Genomic DNA, 15,604 nt, shown 5'->3' with positions numbered 1-15,604 from the left:
ATAACATTAATCATGGTGATTTAGAGACCCCCCAAGGCTGCTGCAGGAGGCTGGCAGTGGCATATATTAGCCTAGAAAATCGGTAATACCATTAGAACAGGGTCCTTCCAACCATGGTATGATGTGTATGATGTATCAGTAATGTCCTGTTTTTTTGGGATTATTCATACAATGTAAGTATCCTTTAATAATTGATTGTTAATTTATAGAATACCAGCATGTTCCTTAGTTCTGGACAATCATGTAAACTGGTCACACATGAAAGTACAGGAACATACAAGTTAAATTTGATTTTAGCTATGTAACATGTGGCACTGTCCACGGAGATGTGGGTCAGTAATGAGGAAGACAGCAGCTCCAGCAACCTATATTGCTAGGGATAGTTGAATACACAAAGTGTAGGACACTGAAGGGGAGTTCCCTATTGTACCTCCCAAGTGTACATTAGCTGTTCCTGCCCTAATATGTAGCTCTAGTAATGAGACATGTATTTTTAAGCTCAAACTAGGTGTTTTCGACGCAAGTCATCAAGTACCCACAACAGGTCATGTCTTCAGGATTTGTATTTGTAGAAAAAGGATAATTACCAACCAAGCAAAACAGATCACCTGTGCATAGTTAAAGAAATCAAATAATACTGCGTATGTGCTGCTTTCGGCCTCTTGCTTACATGGCCACACATATAGCAATCCTGCGTGATAGGATCACCGACCAGCCTGGCATTCATGGTTGAACACAAAATTACATTTTTGGCCATCTGGAGGATGACTGCACACATAGGGAAATATAGCAGATAATGATTGAATCTGTAGGCAGAATAAGGAATGCATGTGAATGACTAGGCATGCCACTATGTTGGATGGAGAATTTACATATGTAAACTACAGTCTATTGTACAAGAGGGAAACACAAAAGGAAACACATGGATACAATAACTGAAGTTTTAATTCAGATTTTAAATATTACATTTAGCTCTCTTGCTTCATCTGGTGAAATAGCAAAGCCGTGCAGTAGAGAAATTGTTGGAAAAAATGTAATTAAATAGTACTACAATGCACTGAGGGCTACTACAGACACTTAATAAGCACTTTATTAGAACATTGTATATTAATGTTATAGTCTGTATAAAACAAACAAGCCGTAAGGTGCAGCTATTTCATATAGGACTGGTTAGAAGAACATGATACCGTAGAACATTGCTCGGCGTATACTGTTACTCTTAGAGCGGTCACCCGGGAGGGCAAGTCATAGATGCTCGAAAACAGTCACGTGGGATCCGAGGGTTCACTCTGCAGCTCCAGGGCAAAAACAAAATTGCATGGAAGAATAAAGAAGATAAAAATAAGGAATGCCAATACCCATGAGGAGATCATTCTGATGGTTGCTGGATGACAACTAACATGTAGTCTTTATCTGAAAAAAATACAATAAACATTTTTATTAAAAATTGGATTTTTTACTCAACGTAAAATCCCTTCCTCGGAGTCCATCTGGGGGACGCTGCGTCATTACCACTGGGTGAGAGTGTGGGCTATGGAGTTTGGCACTAAAATAGATAAAAATCAACTCCTCCCACCTTCTAACCCCTCCCACCTCCAGCAGTACCCCAGTCTAGTTTTTGGTGCCAAGAAGTGAAGGCACGTTAGCTTTTAGGGGGTAATTCCAAGTTGATCGCAGCAGGAAATTTTTTAGCAGTTGGCCAAAACCATGTGCAGTGCAGGGGGGGCAGATTTAACATGTGCAGAGAGAGTTAGATTTGGGTGTGGTGTGTTCAATCTGCAATCTAAATTGCAGTGTAAAAATAAAGCAGCCAGTATTTACCCTGCACAGAAACAAAATAACCCACCCAAATATAACTCTCTCTGCAAATGTTATATCTGCACCCCCTGCAGTGTACATGGTTTTGCCCAATTGCTAAAAAATTTCCTGCTGCGATCAACTTGGAATTACCCCCTTAGTTAGCTTTGTATCCAGCTTTGGAAGAAGTCACTGTTTAATGTCAGTCTGTCCCTGCACCTGGCAATCTAGGTAAACTGATAAAAGTCTGACTACTGCTTCACTTATAGGGTTCCGAGGTCACTGCTTTTCTGGGACATGCTGTTTGTTACTGATAAGACAGTTTATAATATGTTCTGGGAGTTGTGTTGGGGAATACAGTGGGAGAAGTGGGGTGGGAGATTGCAGGCCCAATTGTTTAGATTGTGTGTACTGTAAATTGTTGGATTTGCTAAATTTGCAACACTTTCTATACATAAGTACACAGTTATGAACCACACTGACATACAGAACTGTATTTGGGCAAACGTGCAATGTTTCAGACGCGGTCATTCTGCAGATCCATGTATTTTATGTCTAAGAATTATAAGCCTGAACAGATGTTTAGTTGACCCCATTTGCTGGCAGTATACATCCTGATATTCTCCAGCAATAATAGCTACAAGTGGTATTTCCCTTTTCTAAATGGTCATATTCTTTGCATCCAAGTGTAAGAAAAACTAGACAATCCTGCACCAGGAATGCAATATATTACCTGGAGCAATCATAATCTCATTTTTCTTGGAACGGACCCTGAGGAATGTCAGATCATTCTGGGGGTCTATATCCCGTACCGAGCTTCTGGCTTTTATCGCCAATTGATGCATGAGGCCAGCATACTGTGCAGTAGTGGTATTATCCATTGTGCTCTTAATGGGAATTCCTGAAAGAGAACCAGACATTCCTTATATAAAATAGCTACAAAATTTATGTCACAGGATGCATTTTTACATACAATTGCAATTTGTGTTACGCTGGGTACACATTGAGCGATGTGTCCCCAGCCAACATGTCGGACTGACATATCGGACCCTAGGTACACATTAGAATAAAGTACGAAGTACAGAGCAGGATATCGCTCCGTCATTTACATAGAACTGGGTTGTTAGCATTATTGCCTGGTTGGCTGTGCAGCTGCAAATAGGGTATACATACTGAGCAATATACCCGACATGTTCCAATTCGTCTGCAAACACCACATTGGGCCAATATCATTCCAGTGTGTACCCGGCTTTACAGTTCCATCAAATATATTTATGCTTCAGCCATAAGCCAATTACAAATGGTGTAATGGTTAGCATTACTGCCTCACGGTAGGTCGTGAGTTCGATTTTCACCACACAGTAATTGTGTGGAGTTTGTAGATTCTCCCTGTGCTTGCATGGGTTTCCTCTGGTTACTCCGGTTTCCTCCCAAAATCCAAAAATATACTGGTAGGTTAACTGGCTCCTGACAAAAAATTAACCCTAGTGTGTAAGTGTGTCCGTGTACATGGGCAAACTAGATGGGCCAAGTGGTTCTTTTCTGCCGTCACATTCTATGTTTATTAAAAGAAAACTTTGTCTAGAAGTTGTTGCATATAAAAAGTCGATAACATTCATATGTGCGGGGACAGGGGATAAATGTATATATTTGTTGTTAAATACGTAGAATAAACACATTATACAGCCAGGTCGATAAATATTGGGACATCAACACAATTCTCATATTTTGGACTCTATACACCACCACAATGGATTTGAAATGAAACAAACAAGATGTGCTTTAACTGCAGACTTTCCGCTTTCATTTGAGGTGAACAGTGTAGGAATTATAACGGTTTCTATATATAAAGGTGAACGGTGTAGGAATTATAACGGTTTCTATATATAAGGTGAACGGTGTAGGAATTATAACGGTTTCTATATATAAGGTGAACGGTGTAGGAATTATAACGGTTTCTATATGTGCCTCCCACTTTTTAAGGGACCATAAGTAATGGGACAAACTAAACAATCCTAAATCAAACTTTCACTTTTTAATACTTTGTTGCAAATCCTTTGCAGTCAATTACCGCCTGAAGTCTGGAACGCATAGACATCACCAGACGCTGGGTTTCATCCAATATTTATGGACCTGACTGTATATGAGATATGGATACACTGGATGTGATGCTTGTTGTAACGGGACACCAACTTGTATGGTGTGTGCCAGTGAGCTTGCAGAGGACACATTGATAGTGATGGTGGCTATGAAAACAAGCATATGGATAGGTGCTACGTGGACGCCAAAATGCGGATAACTCTGCATCGGTCTCCCCCTAGTGTAATAGACTTGTTTACTGTGCATAATTACCAAGGTTTTTTAATAGATATACTTTTTCAGTATTCAGACATTCCTTTTAAGTTCACATTGTGTAATTTTTCTTAATTTCCACTAAACAGGTGCCCACTCACCTTCTGAGTTAACAATAATAATTCCCTGTACACCCTTCTGACACTGGATCCTCTTTAATGTTTCTTCAACGTCTGCCTGCAAAACAGAAAATAAGATTTTACTTACCGATAAATCTATTTCTCGGAGTCCGTAGTGGATGCTGGGGTTCCTGAAAGGACCATGGGGAATAGCGGCTCCGCAGGAGACAGGGCACAAAAAGTAAAGCTTTTTCCGATCAGGTGGTGTGCACTGGCTCCTCCCCCTATGACCCTCCTCCAGACTCCAGTTAGGTACTGTGCCCGGACGAGCGTACACAATAAGGGAGGATTTTGAATCCCGGGTAAGACTCATACCAGCCACACCAATCACACCGTACAACTTGTGATCTAAACCCAGTTAACAGTATGATAACAGCGGAGCCTCTGAAAGATGGCTTCCTTCAACAATAACCCGAATTAGTTAACAATAACTATGTACAATTTATGCAGATAATCCGCACTTGGGATGGGCGCCCAGCATCCACTACGGACTCCGAGAAATAGATTTATCGGTAAGTAAAATCTTATTTTCTCTATCGTCCTAGTGGATGCTGGGGTTCCTGAAAGGACCATGGGGATTATACCAAAGCTCCCAAACGGGCGGGAGAGTGCGGATGACTCTGCAGCACCGAATGAGAGAACTCCAGGTCCTCCTTAGCCAGAGTATCAAATTTGTAAAATTTTACAAACGTGTTCTCCCCTGACCACGTAGCTGCTCGGCAAAGTTGTAATGCCGAGACCCCTCGGGCAGCCGCCCAAGATGAGCCCACCTTCCTTGTGGAGTGGGCCTTTACAGATTTAGGCTGTGGCAGGCCTGCCACAGAATGTGCAAGTTGGATTGTGCTACAGATCAAACGAGCAATCGTCTGCTTAGACGCCGGAGCACCCATCTTGTTGGGTGCATACAATATAAACAACGAGTCAGATTTTCTGACTCCAGCTGTCCTTGCAATATATATTTTTAATGCTTTGACAACGTCCAGTAACTTGGAGTCCTCCAAGTCACTTGTAGCCGCAGGCACTACAATAGGCTGGTTCAGATGAAATGCTGACACCACCTTAGGGAGAAAATGCGGACGAGTCCGCAGTTCTGCCCTGTCCGAATGGAAAATCAGATATGGGCTTTTGTAAGATAAAGCTGCCAATTCTGACACTCTCCTGGCAGAAGCCAGGGCTAGAAGCATGGTCACTTTCCATGTGAGATATTTCAAATCCACCTTTTTTAGTGGTTCAAACCAATGAGATTTTAGGAAATCCAAAACCACATTGAGATCCCACGGTGCCACTGGAGGCACCACAGGAGGCTGTATATGCAGCACTCCCTTAACAAAGGTCTGGACTTCAGGGACTGAAGCCAATTCTTTTTGAAAGAAAATCGACAGGGCCGAAATTTGAACCTTAATAGATCCCAATTTGAGACCCATTGACAATCCTGATTGCAGGAAATGTAGGAATCGACCCAGTTGAAATTCCTCCGTCGGAGCACTCCGATCTTCGCACCACGCAACATATTTTCGCCAAATTCGGTGATAATGTTGCACGGTTACTTCCTTCCTTGCTTTAATCAAAGTAGGAATGACTTCTTCCGGCATGCCTTTTTCCTTTAGGATCCGGCGTTCAACCGCCATGCCGTCAAACGCAGCCGCGGTAAGTCTTGAAACAGACAGGGACCCTGCTGAAGCAAGTCCCTCCTTAGAGGTAGAGGCCACGGATCTTCCGTGATCATCTCTTGAAGTTCCGGGTACCAAGTCCTTCTTGGCCAATCCGGAACCACTAGTATCGTTCTTACGCCTCTTTGCCGTATAATTCTCAATACTTTTGGTATGAGAGGCAGAGGAGGAAACACATACACCGACTGGTACACCCAAGGCGTTACCAGCGCGTCCACAGCTATTGCCTGCGGATCTCTTGACCTGGCGCAATACCTGTCCAGTTTTTTGTTGAGGCGAGACGCCATCATGTCCACCATTGGTCTTTCCCAACGGGTTACCAGCATGTGGAAGACTTCTGGATGAAGTCCCCACTCTCCCGGGTGAAGATCGTGTCTGCTGAGGAAGTCTGCTTCCCAGTTGTCCACTCCCGGGATGAACACTGCTGACAGTGCTATCACATGATTCTCTGCCCAGCGAAGAATCCTTGCAGCTTCTGCCATTGCACTCCTGCTTCTTGTGCCGCCCTGTCTGTTCACATGGGCGACTGCCGTGATGTTGTCCGACTGGATCAACACCGGTTTTCCCTGAAGCAGAGGTTCTGCCTGGCTTAGAGCATTGTATATTGCTCTTAGTTCCAGAATGTTTATGTGAAGAGACGTTTCCAGGCTCGTCCATACTCCCTGGAAGTTTCTTCCTTGTGTGACTGCTCCCCAGCCTCTCAGGCTGGCGTCCGTGGTCACCAGGATCCAATCCTGTATGCCGAATCTGCGGCCCTCCAATAGATGAGCACTCTGCAACCACCACAGAAGAGACACCCTTGTCCTTGGAGACAGGGTTATCCGCAGGTGCATCTGAAGATGCGACCCTGACCATTTGTTCAACAGATCCCTTTGGAAAATTCTTGCGTGGAATCTGCCGAATGGAATTGCTTCGTAAGAAGCCACCATTTTTCCCAGGACTCTTGTGCATTGATGTACAGACACCTTTCCTGGTTTTAGGAGGTTCCTGACAAGCTCGGATAACTCCTTGGCTTTTTCCTCCGGGAGAAAAACCTTTTTCTGAACCGTGTCCAGAATCATCCCTAGGAACAGCAGACGAGTTGTCGGCATTAACTGGGATTTTGGAATATTCAGAATCCACCCGTGCTGTTTTAGCACTTCCTGAGACAGTGCTAATCCCATCTCTAGCTGTTCTCTGGACCTCGCCCTTATTAGGAGATCGTCCAAGTATGGGATAATTAATACGCCTTTTCTTCGAAGAAGAATCATCATCTCGGCCATTACCTTTGTAAAGATCCGAGGTGCCGTGGACAATCCGAACGGCAGCGTCTGAAACTGATAGTGACAGTTTTGTACAACGAACCTGAGGTACCCCTGGTGTGAGGGGTAAATTGGAACGTGGAGATACGCATCCTTGATGTCCAAGGATACCATAAAGTCCCCCTCTTCCAGGTTCGCTATCACTGCTCTGAGTGACTCCATTTTGAACTTGAACTTCTTTATGTACAGGTTCAAGGACTTCAGATTTAGAATAGGCCTTACCGAGCCATCCGGCTTCGGTACCACAAAAAGAGTGGAATAATACCCCTTCCCTTGTTGCAGAAGAGGTACCTTGACTATCACCTGCTGAGAGTACAGCTTGTGAATGGCTTCCAACACCGTCTCCCTTTCGGAGGGGGACGTTGGTAAAGCAGACTTCAGGAAACGGCGAGGTGGATCTGTCTCTAATTCCAACCTGTATCCCTGAGATATTATCTGCAGGATCCAGGGATCTACTTGCGAGTGAGCCCACTGCGCGCTGTAATTTTTGAGACGACCCCCCACGGTCCCCGAGTCCGCTTGAGAAGCCCCAGCGTCATGCTGAGGCTTTTGTAGAAGCCGGGGAGGGCTTCTGATCCTGGGAAGGAGCTGCGTGTTGCTGTCTCTTCCCTCGACCTTTGCCTCGTGGCAGATATGAATAGCCCTTTGCTCTCTTATTTTTAAAGGAACGAAAGGGCTGCGGTTGAAAAGTCGGTGCCTTTTTCTGTTGGGGAGTGACTTGAGGTAGAAAGGTGGATTTCCCGGCTGTAGCCGTGGCCACCAAATCTGATAGACCGACTCCAAATAACTCCTCCCCTTTATACGGCAAAACTTCCATATGCCGTTTTGAATCCGCATCGCCTGTCCACTGTCGCGTCCATAAAGCCCTTCTGGCCGAAATGGACATAGCACTTACCCGTGATGCCAGTGTGCATATATCCCTCTGTGCATCACGCATATAAAGAAATGCATCCTTTATTTGTTCTAACGACAGTAAAATATTGTCCCTGTCCAGGGTATCAATATTTTCAATCAGGGATTCTGACCAAACTACCCCCGCACTGCCCATCCAGGCAGTCGCTACAGCTGGTCGTAGTATAACACCTGCATGTGTGTATATACTTTTTTGGATATTTTCCATCCTCCTATCTGATGGATCTTTAAGTGCGGCCGTCTCAGGAGAGGGTAACGCCACTTGTTTAGATAAGCGTGTTAGCGCCTTGTCCACCCTAGGAGGTGTTTCCCAGCGCTCCCTAACCTCTGGCGGGAAAGGGTATAATGCCAATAATTTCTTTGAAATTATCAGCTTTTTATCAGGGGCAACCCACGCTTCATTACACACGTCATTTAGTTCTTCTGATTCAGGAAAAACTATAGGTAGTTTTTTCATACCCCACATAATACCCTGTTTAGTGGTACCTGTAGTATCAGCTAAATGTAACGCCTCCTTCATTGCCAAAATCATATAACGTGTGGCCCTACTGGAAAATACGGTTGATTCGTCACCGTCACCACTGGAGTCATCGCCTGTGTCTGGGTCTGTGTCGACCGACTGAGGCAAAGGGCGTTTCACAGCCCCTGACGGTGTTTGAGTCGCCTGGACAGGCACTAATTGATTGTCCGGCCGTCTCATGTCGTCAAACGACTGTGTTGACACTATCCCGTAGTTCCATAAATAAAGGCATCCATTCTGGTGTCGACTCCCTAGGGGGTGACATCCTCATATTTGGCAATTGCTCCGCCTCCACACCAATATCGTCCTCATACATGTCGACACACACGTACCGACACACAGCAGACACACAGGGAATGCTCCTAACGAAGACAGGACCCACTAGCCCTTTGGGGAGACAGAGGGAGAGTTTGCCAGCACACACCAAAAGCGCTATATATATATCAGGGATAGCCTTATAATAAGTGCTCCCTTATAGCTGCTTTGTTATATCAAAATATCGCCATAAATGTGCCCCCCCCTCTCTGTTTTACCCTGTTTCTGTAGTGCAGTGCAGGGGAGAGACTTGGGAGCCGTCCTGACCAGCGGAACTGTGAGAGGAAATGGCGCCGTGTGCTGAGGAGATAGGCCCCGCCCCTTTTCCGGCGGGCTCGTCTCCCGCTATTTAGAAAAATTAGGCAGGGGTTAAATATCTCCATATAGCCTCTAGGGCTATATGTGAGGTATTTTTAGCCTTTATAGGTACTCATTTGCCTCCCAGGGCGCCCCCCTCCCAGCGCCCTGCACCCTCAGTGACTGCCGTGTGAAGTGTGCTGAGAGGAAAATGGCGCACAGCTGCAGTGCTGTGCGCTACCTTTAGAAGACTGCAGGAGTCTTCAGCCGCCGATTCTGGACCTCTTCTGATTTCAGCATCTGCAAGGGGGCCGGCGGCGTGGCTCCGGTGACCATCCAGGCTGTACCTGTGATCGTCCCTCTGGAGCTTGATGTCCAGTAGCCAAGAAACCAATCCATCCTGCACGCAGGTGAGTTGACTCCTTCTCCCCTCAGTCCCTCGCTGCAGTGATCCTGTTGCCAGCAGGAATCACTGTAAAATAAAAAACCTAGCTAAACTTTTTCTAAGCAGCTCTTTAGGAGAGCCACCTAGATTGCACCCTTCTCGGCCGGGCACAAAAATCTAACAGGAGTCTGGAGGAGGGTCATAGGGGGAGGAGCCAGTGCACACCACCTGATCGGAAAAAGCTTTACTTTTTGTGCCCTGTCTCCTGCGGAGCCGCTATTCCCCATGGTCCTTTCAGGAACCCCAGCATCCACTAGGACGATAGAGAAACAGGAGGTATAACCTGCATCTTCCTTTACAGTAGAACTCACTGTGGGCTGCACAGCACAGGCCTCCTCTTACTGGTGTCACAGACATGGATAGTCTTCACTCTAGGTGCAGGGTGCTGATCAGTTAGTAGGGCATATTTTAATTGACCTAAGTTTAGATGTGATGTATTGCTACAGTGGCTGTACGTGTACAATTTGGCCCTTCAAAATTAAAATATGCCCTCCTTACTGATCAGCACCCTGCTCCTACAGTGAATGCATGGGAGCAGACCATTCAATAGGACATCTTTCAAGAAGTGAATATAAACGTCATTATGGCTTTTCAGAATTGGGCACAAATCAGACCGTTTCATCAGAAAATCTCCAAGCATTCCAGATGAAATTAAGTGTTATTTTATTGTTATATTGCAGTGATGTCAGTATAGACTATTGGGATATAGGTTACGTAATCTGATAGAAAGCATTCAAGAGAAGCTCCGGACAGTACTCTATTTACTAAAGCTGGCGCACCTGCCCTCTTTGTGGAACGTCATGATGTAATGGGAAACAGTCATTAACATTGTGCATGTATGTGAGAATGTCCCCCACATGGTAAAGCTTTATCAATCAAAACTGTTAAAGGTGAGCAGTCCATATATTTAATTATGGGGAACCACTTAACTCATGCACTTCCCGGAATCAGCATGCAGGGCATTAAATTTAACATGTTAAAATGCATTAAAACATTCCTCAGCATATTGAATTTCAAAACAATGTTGCTCTACTCTTAGGGGTAATTCAGACTGGACTGCGACAGCGATTTCAGTCTGAAGCCCTTCGTGGAGTGCGCACACGCACCCTGAAAGGCCCAGTGAGACGCTAACAGCATCTAGCAGCACAGTTGCTTCTCTTTGGCACCAGTATTTTGCTTGCAGAGAGTCTGGAATTGCACCCTGCTGTTTAGAGAGTCGCTGGAGCATATTTAGGACACTCCAGTCACCGCCCAGAGCGTCCATAGGATGGTACAGGTGCCATGTTCCTTCCTGGTCCCTGCCATTCTACCCCAACGATGCAACATCAAAATGACACTAGTTTGGGGGTCAGGGACAAGACAGGGCAGAATTTTACCCTTTTACAGCCCTGGGTAGATATTTGGAAATAGTACACTATGGTGGTTCAGAAAGTCTATATGAACAGATAAATGATTCCACTTAATTGTAAAGTCTTGATTTATTGTATGAGCAACACTCTAGCAGTAGTACACGGACTGCTAAACATGAAACCACTGTGGGCCTAATTCAGACCTGATCGCAGCAGCAAATTTGTTAGCTAATGGGCAAAACCATGTGCACTACAGGTGGGGCAGATATAACATGTGCAGAGAGGGGAGGCGCTCGATATCCCGGCACTCTGCATACCGGCGCTGGAAACCCAACAACTATTCTCCCTCTTGGGGTGTCCACGACACCCCTGGAGGAAAGAATAAATAGCGTAGCGCACCACCGTGCCCGCAAGGGGCTCTTTTGCACTCACCCCGCTGCCGGCATTCCGGTGGTCGGGATCCTGGCGCCGGTCTATCGTAGTAGATCCGCGGAGAGTTAGATTGGGGTGGGGTGTGTTCAAACGGAAATCTAAATTGCAGTGTAAAAATAAAGCAGCCAGTATTAACCCTGCATAGAAACAATACAACCCACCAAAATCTAACTCTCTCTGCACATGTTATATCTGCCCCACCTGCAGTGCAACATGATTTTGCCCAATTGCTAACAAATCTGCTACTGCGATCAGGTCTCAATTAGGCCCTGTGACATTAGGTCTTCAGGCAGCGCTGTTAGTGTAGCGCCTCTGTAATTAACTAGTATTCTTTTTTTGTATTGTCCACCAAATTGAAAAACTAGATTGAGATGGTTGAAATCACACATCTAGAACTATAGCAAATAATGGACAGAAAATAGCTGCATGACATTACACTTAACAATACATTCTGACTGAAAAGTGGCCATGATAACAGATCTATCATCGGAATACATACTCTTTACCAGCGGGTGGGATGCCGGCTATCAAGATCCTGACAGCGGCATCCCGCCCGCCAGAATGCCGGCAGCAGGGGTGAGCGCTAAGAGTCCCCTTGCGGGCTCGCCACAGGTTCTAGTCTCACTCTATGGGTGTTGTGGACACCCACGAGTGGAAGTAGCCCCTGTGTGCCAGGATTCCGGCTATTGGCATTGTCGGCTGTCGAGATTCCGGCGTCAGTATCCTGACCACCGGGATCCCGACAGCCGGCAAATTGATTGCATCCCCTATCATCATACCTGTGGCAGAGGGCGTTTTCATCATTGGCTACTGATACAGTTTTGTGTAGGAGTATACTTTTGTTGTCATACTCACAATAATGCTAATATACAATGCATGACCAGAAGTATGTGGACACCCTAACACCACACCCATATGTGCTTATTGAACATCTCATTTCAAAACCACGGGCATTAAAATGCAGAGGGTCCCCTACATCATGGGTTTTCAACCTGCGGCCCTCCAGCTGCTGTGGAACTACACATCCCAGCATGCCCTGCCTCAGTTTTAGCCAGCCTTAATAGCAAAACCGTGACAGGGCATCCTGGGATGTATAGTTCCACAGCAGCTGGAGGGCCGCAGGTTGAAGACCTATGCCCTACACTGCCTCCACTCTTCTGGAAAGCTTTTCCATCAGTTTTTGGACCATGGCTATGGAGACTTGAATTAATTCACCCACAACAGCATTATGAGCTCAGACACGGAGGTTTGGCAATAAGTCCTGGCTTGTAACTACCAATTCATCCCATAGGTGTTCCACACGATCAGGGGTGTCACTGGGGTCAGTGACTCCCAGTGTGCTGGGCAGCCCCTTCATCCCCAAAAAAGGGGACATGACCTCGCAGGAAGGGGTCATGACCTTGCACCCAACCCCCATTTTCATAATTCTGGAGTCTCGTCTGGCTGCACTGCTGGCTACTACACTGACAAGTGCAGAGTGCTGAACGTAATGTCACAGTGCAGCAACCGCCTCCTATCACAGAAGAAAAGTTGCCATTTTGAGGTCACCCCTTGGAGGGTGACATACGGGTACAGCCAGTACCCCACTGCACATGGTTGAGGTAATGACTCTGTTCATGGAGCTCATCAAACTATTACTGCAAAGTTGGAAGCACAAGATTCTTTAGGATGTCACTAGATCTGTAGCATAATTATTTTCCTTCACTGGAACTTAGCCAGAAAAAATCCTCAGACTATTATTCCTCTTCTAACAAAGTTTACAGTTGGCAAGAAGCAATCTCCTGGCATCTGCCAAAAACAGATTGGTCGATCTGATGGGCATATCGTGATGAGTGATTCGTCACTAGTGTCTACCTGTTAGCAGTGGGTGTGGTAATTATTAGGGGTGTCTATGTACTTTTGGATCTGTAGTGTACATGCTAAATGATGACCTCATCTTGATTATGCCATTTACAATCTTAAACCAACATCCTAATAGCCTTTGTTCTTGGGATCTTTAAGACTGTAACTGGCACCATCAAGACTGAGGTCATCATTAGCATAGGGCTGTTATACGTCCTGGTTTTCCTGAGATTGAACTGAAATTGGGGTCTGTGTCCTGGCATCCCAACAGGCCTTTGGGGCGCCTAAATGTCCCAGTATTGGAGGGAGGGCGGCTGGTGGGGTTGTCTCGCACAGAGGGGCAGCCGTTGTCACAGTGAGGGCAGAAAATGACATACCCGTGGTTCCTAGCATGTTATGACATCAAAAGTGCTGGCTGTCTTTTACTTTCTGCCAGCCATGGTGCACGGGCATTCCATTGGTAGTTGTCGATCTGGAAGGATCGCTCATTCTCTCACACAGCCTGAGAGAGACTGGCTGCGACACTGACTTTGTGCAAACCAGGTTCTGACAGTGACACAGGGGGAGATTTAGCAAAGCCTGGCAAGAGACAATATACAGTACCAAGCAGTTCATGTGTTTTTTTTGTTGTTGCTTTTTTTAAACAAAGCCTCTCTCTCCAAGCTTTGATAAATCTCCCCTCAGTCACTACAGAGTAATATATGTAAATATAGTGTCGTTTTGGTTGAACATAAATGGAAGCAAATTTAAACATAAGACATGGAGAAACCTAAAAAAAATGTCTATGATGTCAGACATGTTACGCATCTCCCGTCAGTGTGTCACCATTATTGCTGTTCCCCACCATGACATTATTAAAGCCACATTGTTGTAATCTTTATTGCCCTTGGTTCTGCTCGCCTCTCAGGGCTGTATAGCACATATTAATAGAAGCCAGTGACAGACATGCTATGACCAGCGATTGGGAGTGAGGCCAGTGATGTCACCCGCAGAGCCAGGACCGCTGCCCCAGATGTTGCTGGGGGTACCAGGATACACCCCGGCCCCATACATCACTCACCATGTCCGCCGCCTGCAGCTCTCCGCTACCCTCTCCGTGCGCCCCGGTGCTATCAGATGACACGGAGCATGCGCCGAGACCGGCGTCACCGCGCGGCCAAACCCTCCATTCCCGCACCCACACACTGAGGATGCACAGGAAACGCCCAATACAGCGGCGGTGGTGATTCGGGTAAAAAAAAGGAAATCGTCTCCATCACTAGCCGCCATTTTGTTGAAGCCACTGTACATATATAATTCTGTATGATTTGTCATTCGTAAGACGAATGTGTCTACTTTCCCTTCTAGTAAGACAGTTATTGTCTATGTTCCCTAGGTCCTCTCCACGAAGGGTAACTAACTAGACGCTACACTAGTAAGACTCTTAGCATTATCACAGGAATGAGGAGTCTAAATAGATCACAGGTTCTCAAACTCGGTCCTTAGGACCCCACACAGTGCATGTTTTGCAGGTCTCCCCACAGAATCAAAAGTGAAATAATTAGCTCCACCTGTGGACCTTTTAAAATGGTTCAGTGAGTAATTAATACACCTGTGCACTTGCTGGGTTACCTGCAAAACATGCACTGTGTGGGGTCCTGACTCCTGAGGACCGGGTTTGAGAACCCCTGAAATAGATGATTCAAATCAAAATCTATTTTGTCAAATGCATTGCTGCTATATTAGTAAATATGCTAAATATACTTTTGCATACAACAGATGTCAAACAAATGACACTTTTATCATGTAGTCCTATATATTCGTTATGGCAAGAACTTACCGTTGCTAACGGAATTTCTCTTACGTCCTAGAGGATGCTGTGGTCCATTTAGTACCATGGGGTATAGACAGGTCCTTTGGGAGCCACTGGCACTTTAATTGTTTAATAGTGTGGGCTGGCTCCTCCCTCTATGCCCCTTGCTTCCAGACTCAGTTTAGAAAATGTGCCCGGAGGAGCCAGTCAGATCTAGGGGAGCTCCTAGGAGTTTTTCTAGTTTTGTTGTTTTCTAAGAGTTGTTAGGTACAGGAAGGCTGCTGGCAACAGCCTCCCTGCTTCGTGAGACTTGGAGGGGGAAGGGAGGGGGAGGGGGAGGGGGAGGGGGAGGGGGAGGGGGAGGGGAGAACCGGACACTGAGCTCCTGAGGGTGATGATCGCAAGCCCACAAGGCGACCGCTCACTCCCGCAGCACAGCCTCCACCCCCTAACAGAGCCAG

General features: G+C 45.9%; 1 protein-coding gene across 2 annotated transcripts; it reads right to left on the bottom strand.

Annotated features, from left to right (window-relative positions):
• Positions 1 to 927: 927 nt before the first annotated feature.
• Positions 928 to 15,388, bottom strand: DYNLRB1 (dynein light chain roadblock-type 1). 2 transcript variants are annotated; one of them, XM_063960232.1, is made up of 5 exons: positions 15,171 to 15,388; positions 11,510 to 11,607; positions 4,251 to 4,326; positions 2,531 to 2,698; positions 928 to 1,413 (listed from the first exon to the last, which is right to left on the bottom strand). In XM_063960232.1, the coding sequence occupies exons 1-5, from the start codon at positions 15,226 to 15,228 to the stop codon at positions 1,370 to 1,372; spliced, it is 444 nt and encodes a 147-aa protein (XP_063816302.1). In that variant the 5' UTR covers positions 15,229 to 15,388; the 3' UTR covers positions 928 to 1,369. The 2 variants fall into 2 exon arrangements, with proteins under 2 accessions (XP_063816302.1, XP_063816303.1); XM_063960233.1 differs by lacking the exons at positions 11,510 to 11,607; positions 15,171 to 15,388 and adding an exon at positions 14,412 to 14,571.
• Positions 15,389 to 15,604: the final 216 nt, after the last annotated feature.

The sequence above is a fragment of the Pseudophryne corroboree genome, chromosome 3, assembly GCF_028390025.1.
Source record: "Pseudophryne corroboree isolate aPseCor3 chromosome 3, aPseCor3.hap2, whole genome shotgun sequence".
Lineage (NCBI taxonomy): Eukaryota > Metazoa > Chordata > Amphibia > Anura > Myobatrachidae > Pseudophryne > Pseudophryne corroboree.
Note: the sequence above shows the minus strand (reverse complement) of the source record. Positions and strands in the feature narration are given on the sequence as shown.

What these genes read in the sequence shown, in the direction of transcription:
- DYNLRB1 (XM_063960232.1), bottom strand. Translation starts at nt 15,228, where the DNA reads ATGGTACTAAATGGACCACAGCATCCTCTAGGACGTAAGAGAAATTCC. An exon ending in GAGAAATTCCGTTAGCAACG is followed by an intron (nt 11,608 to 15,170) that starts GTAAGTTCTTGC and finishes ACTGCAATTTAG; the next exon opens with ATTTCCGTTTGAACACACCC. An exon ending in TATTATTGTTAACTCAGAAG is followed by an intron (nt 2,699 to 4,250) that starts GTGAGTGGGCAC and finishes GTTCTCTTTCAG; the next exon opens with GAATTCCCATTAAGAGCACA.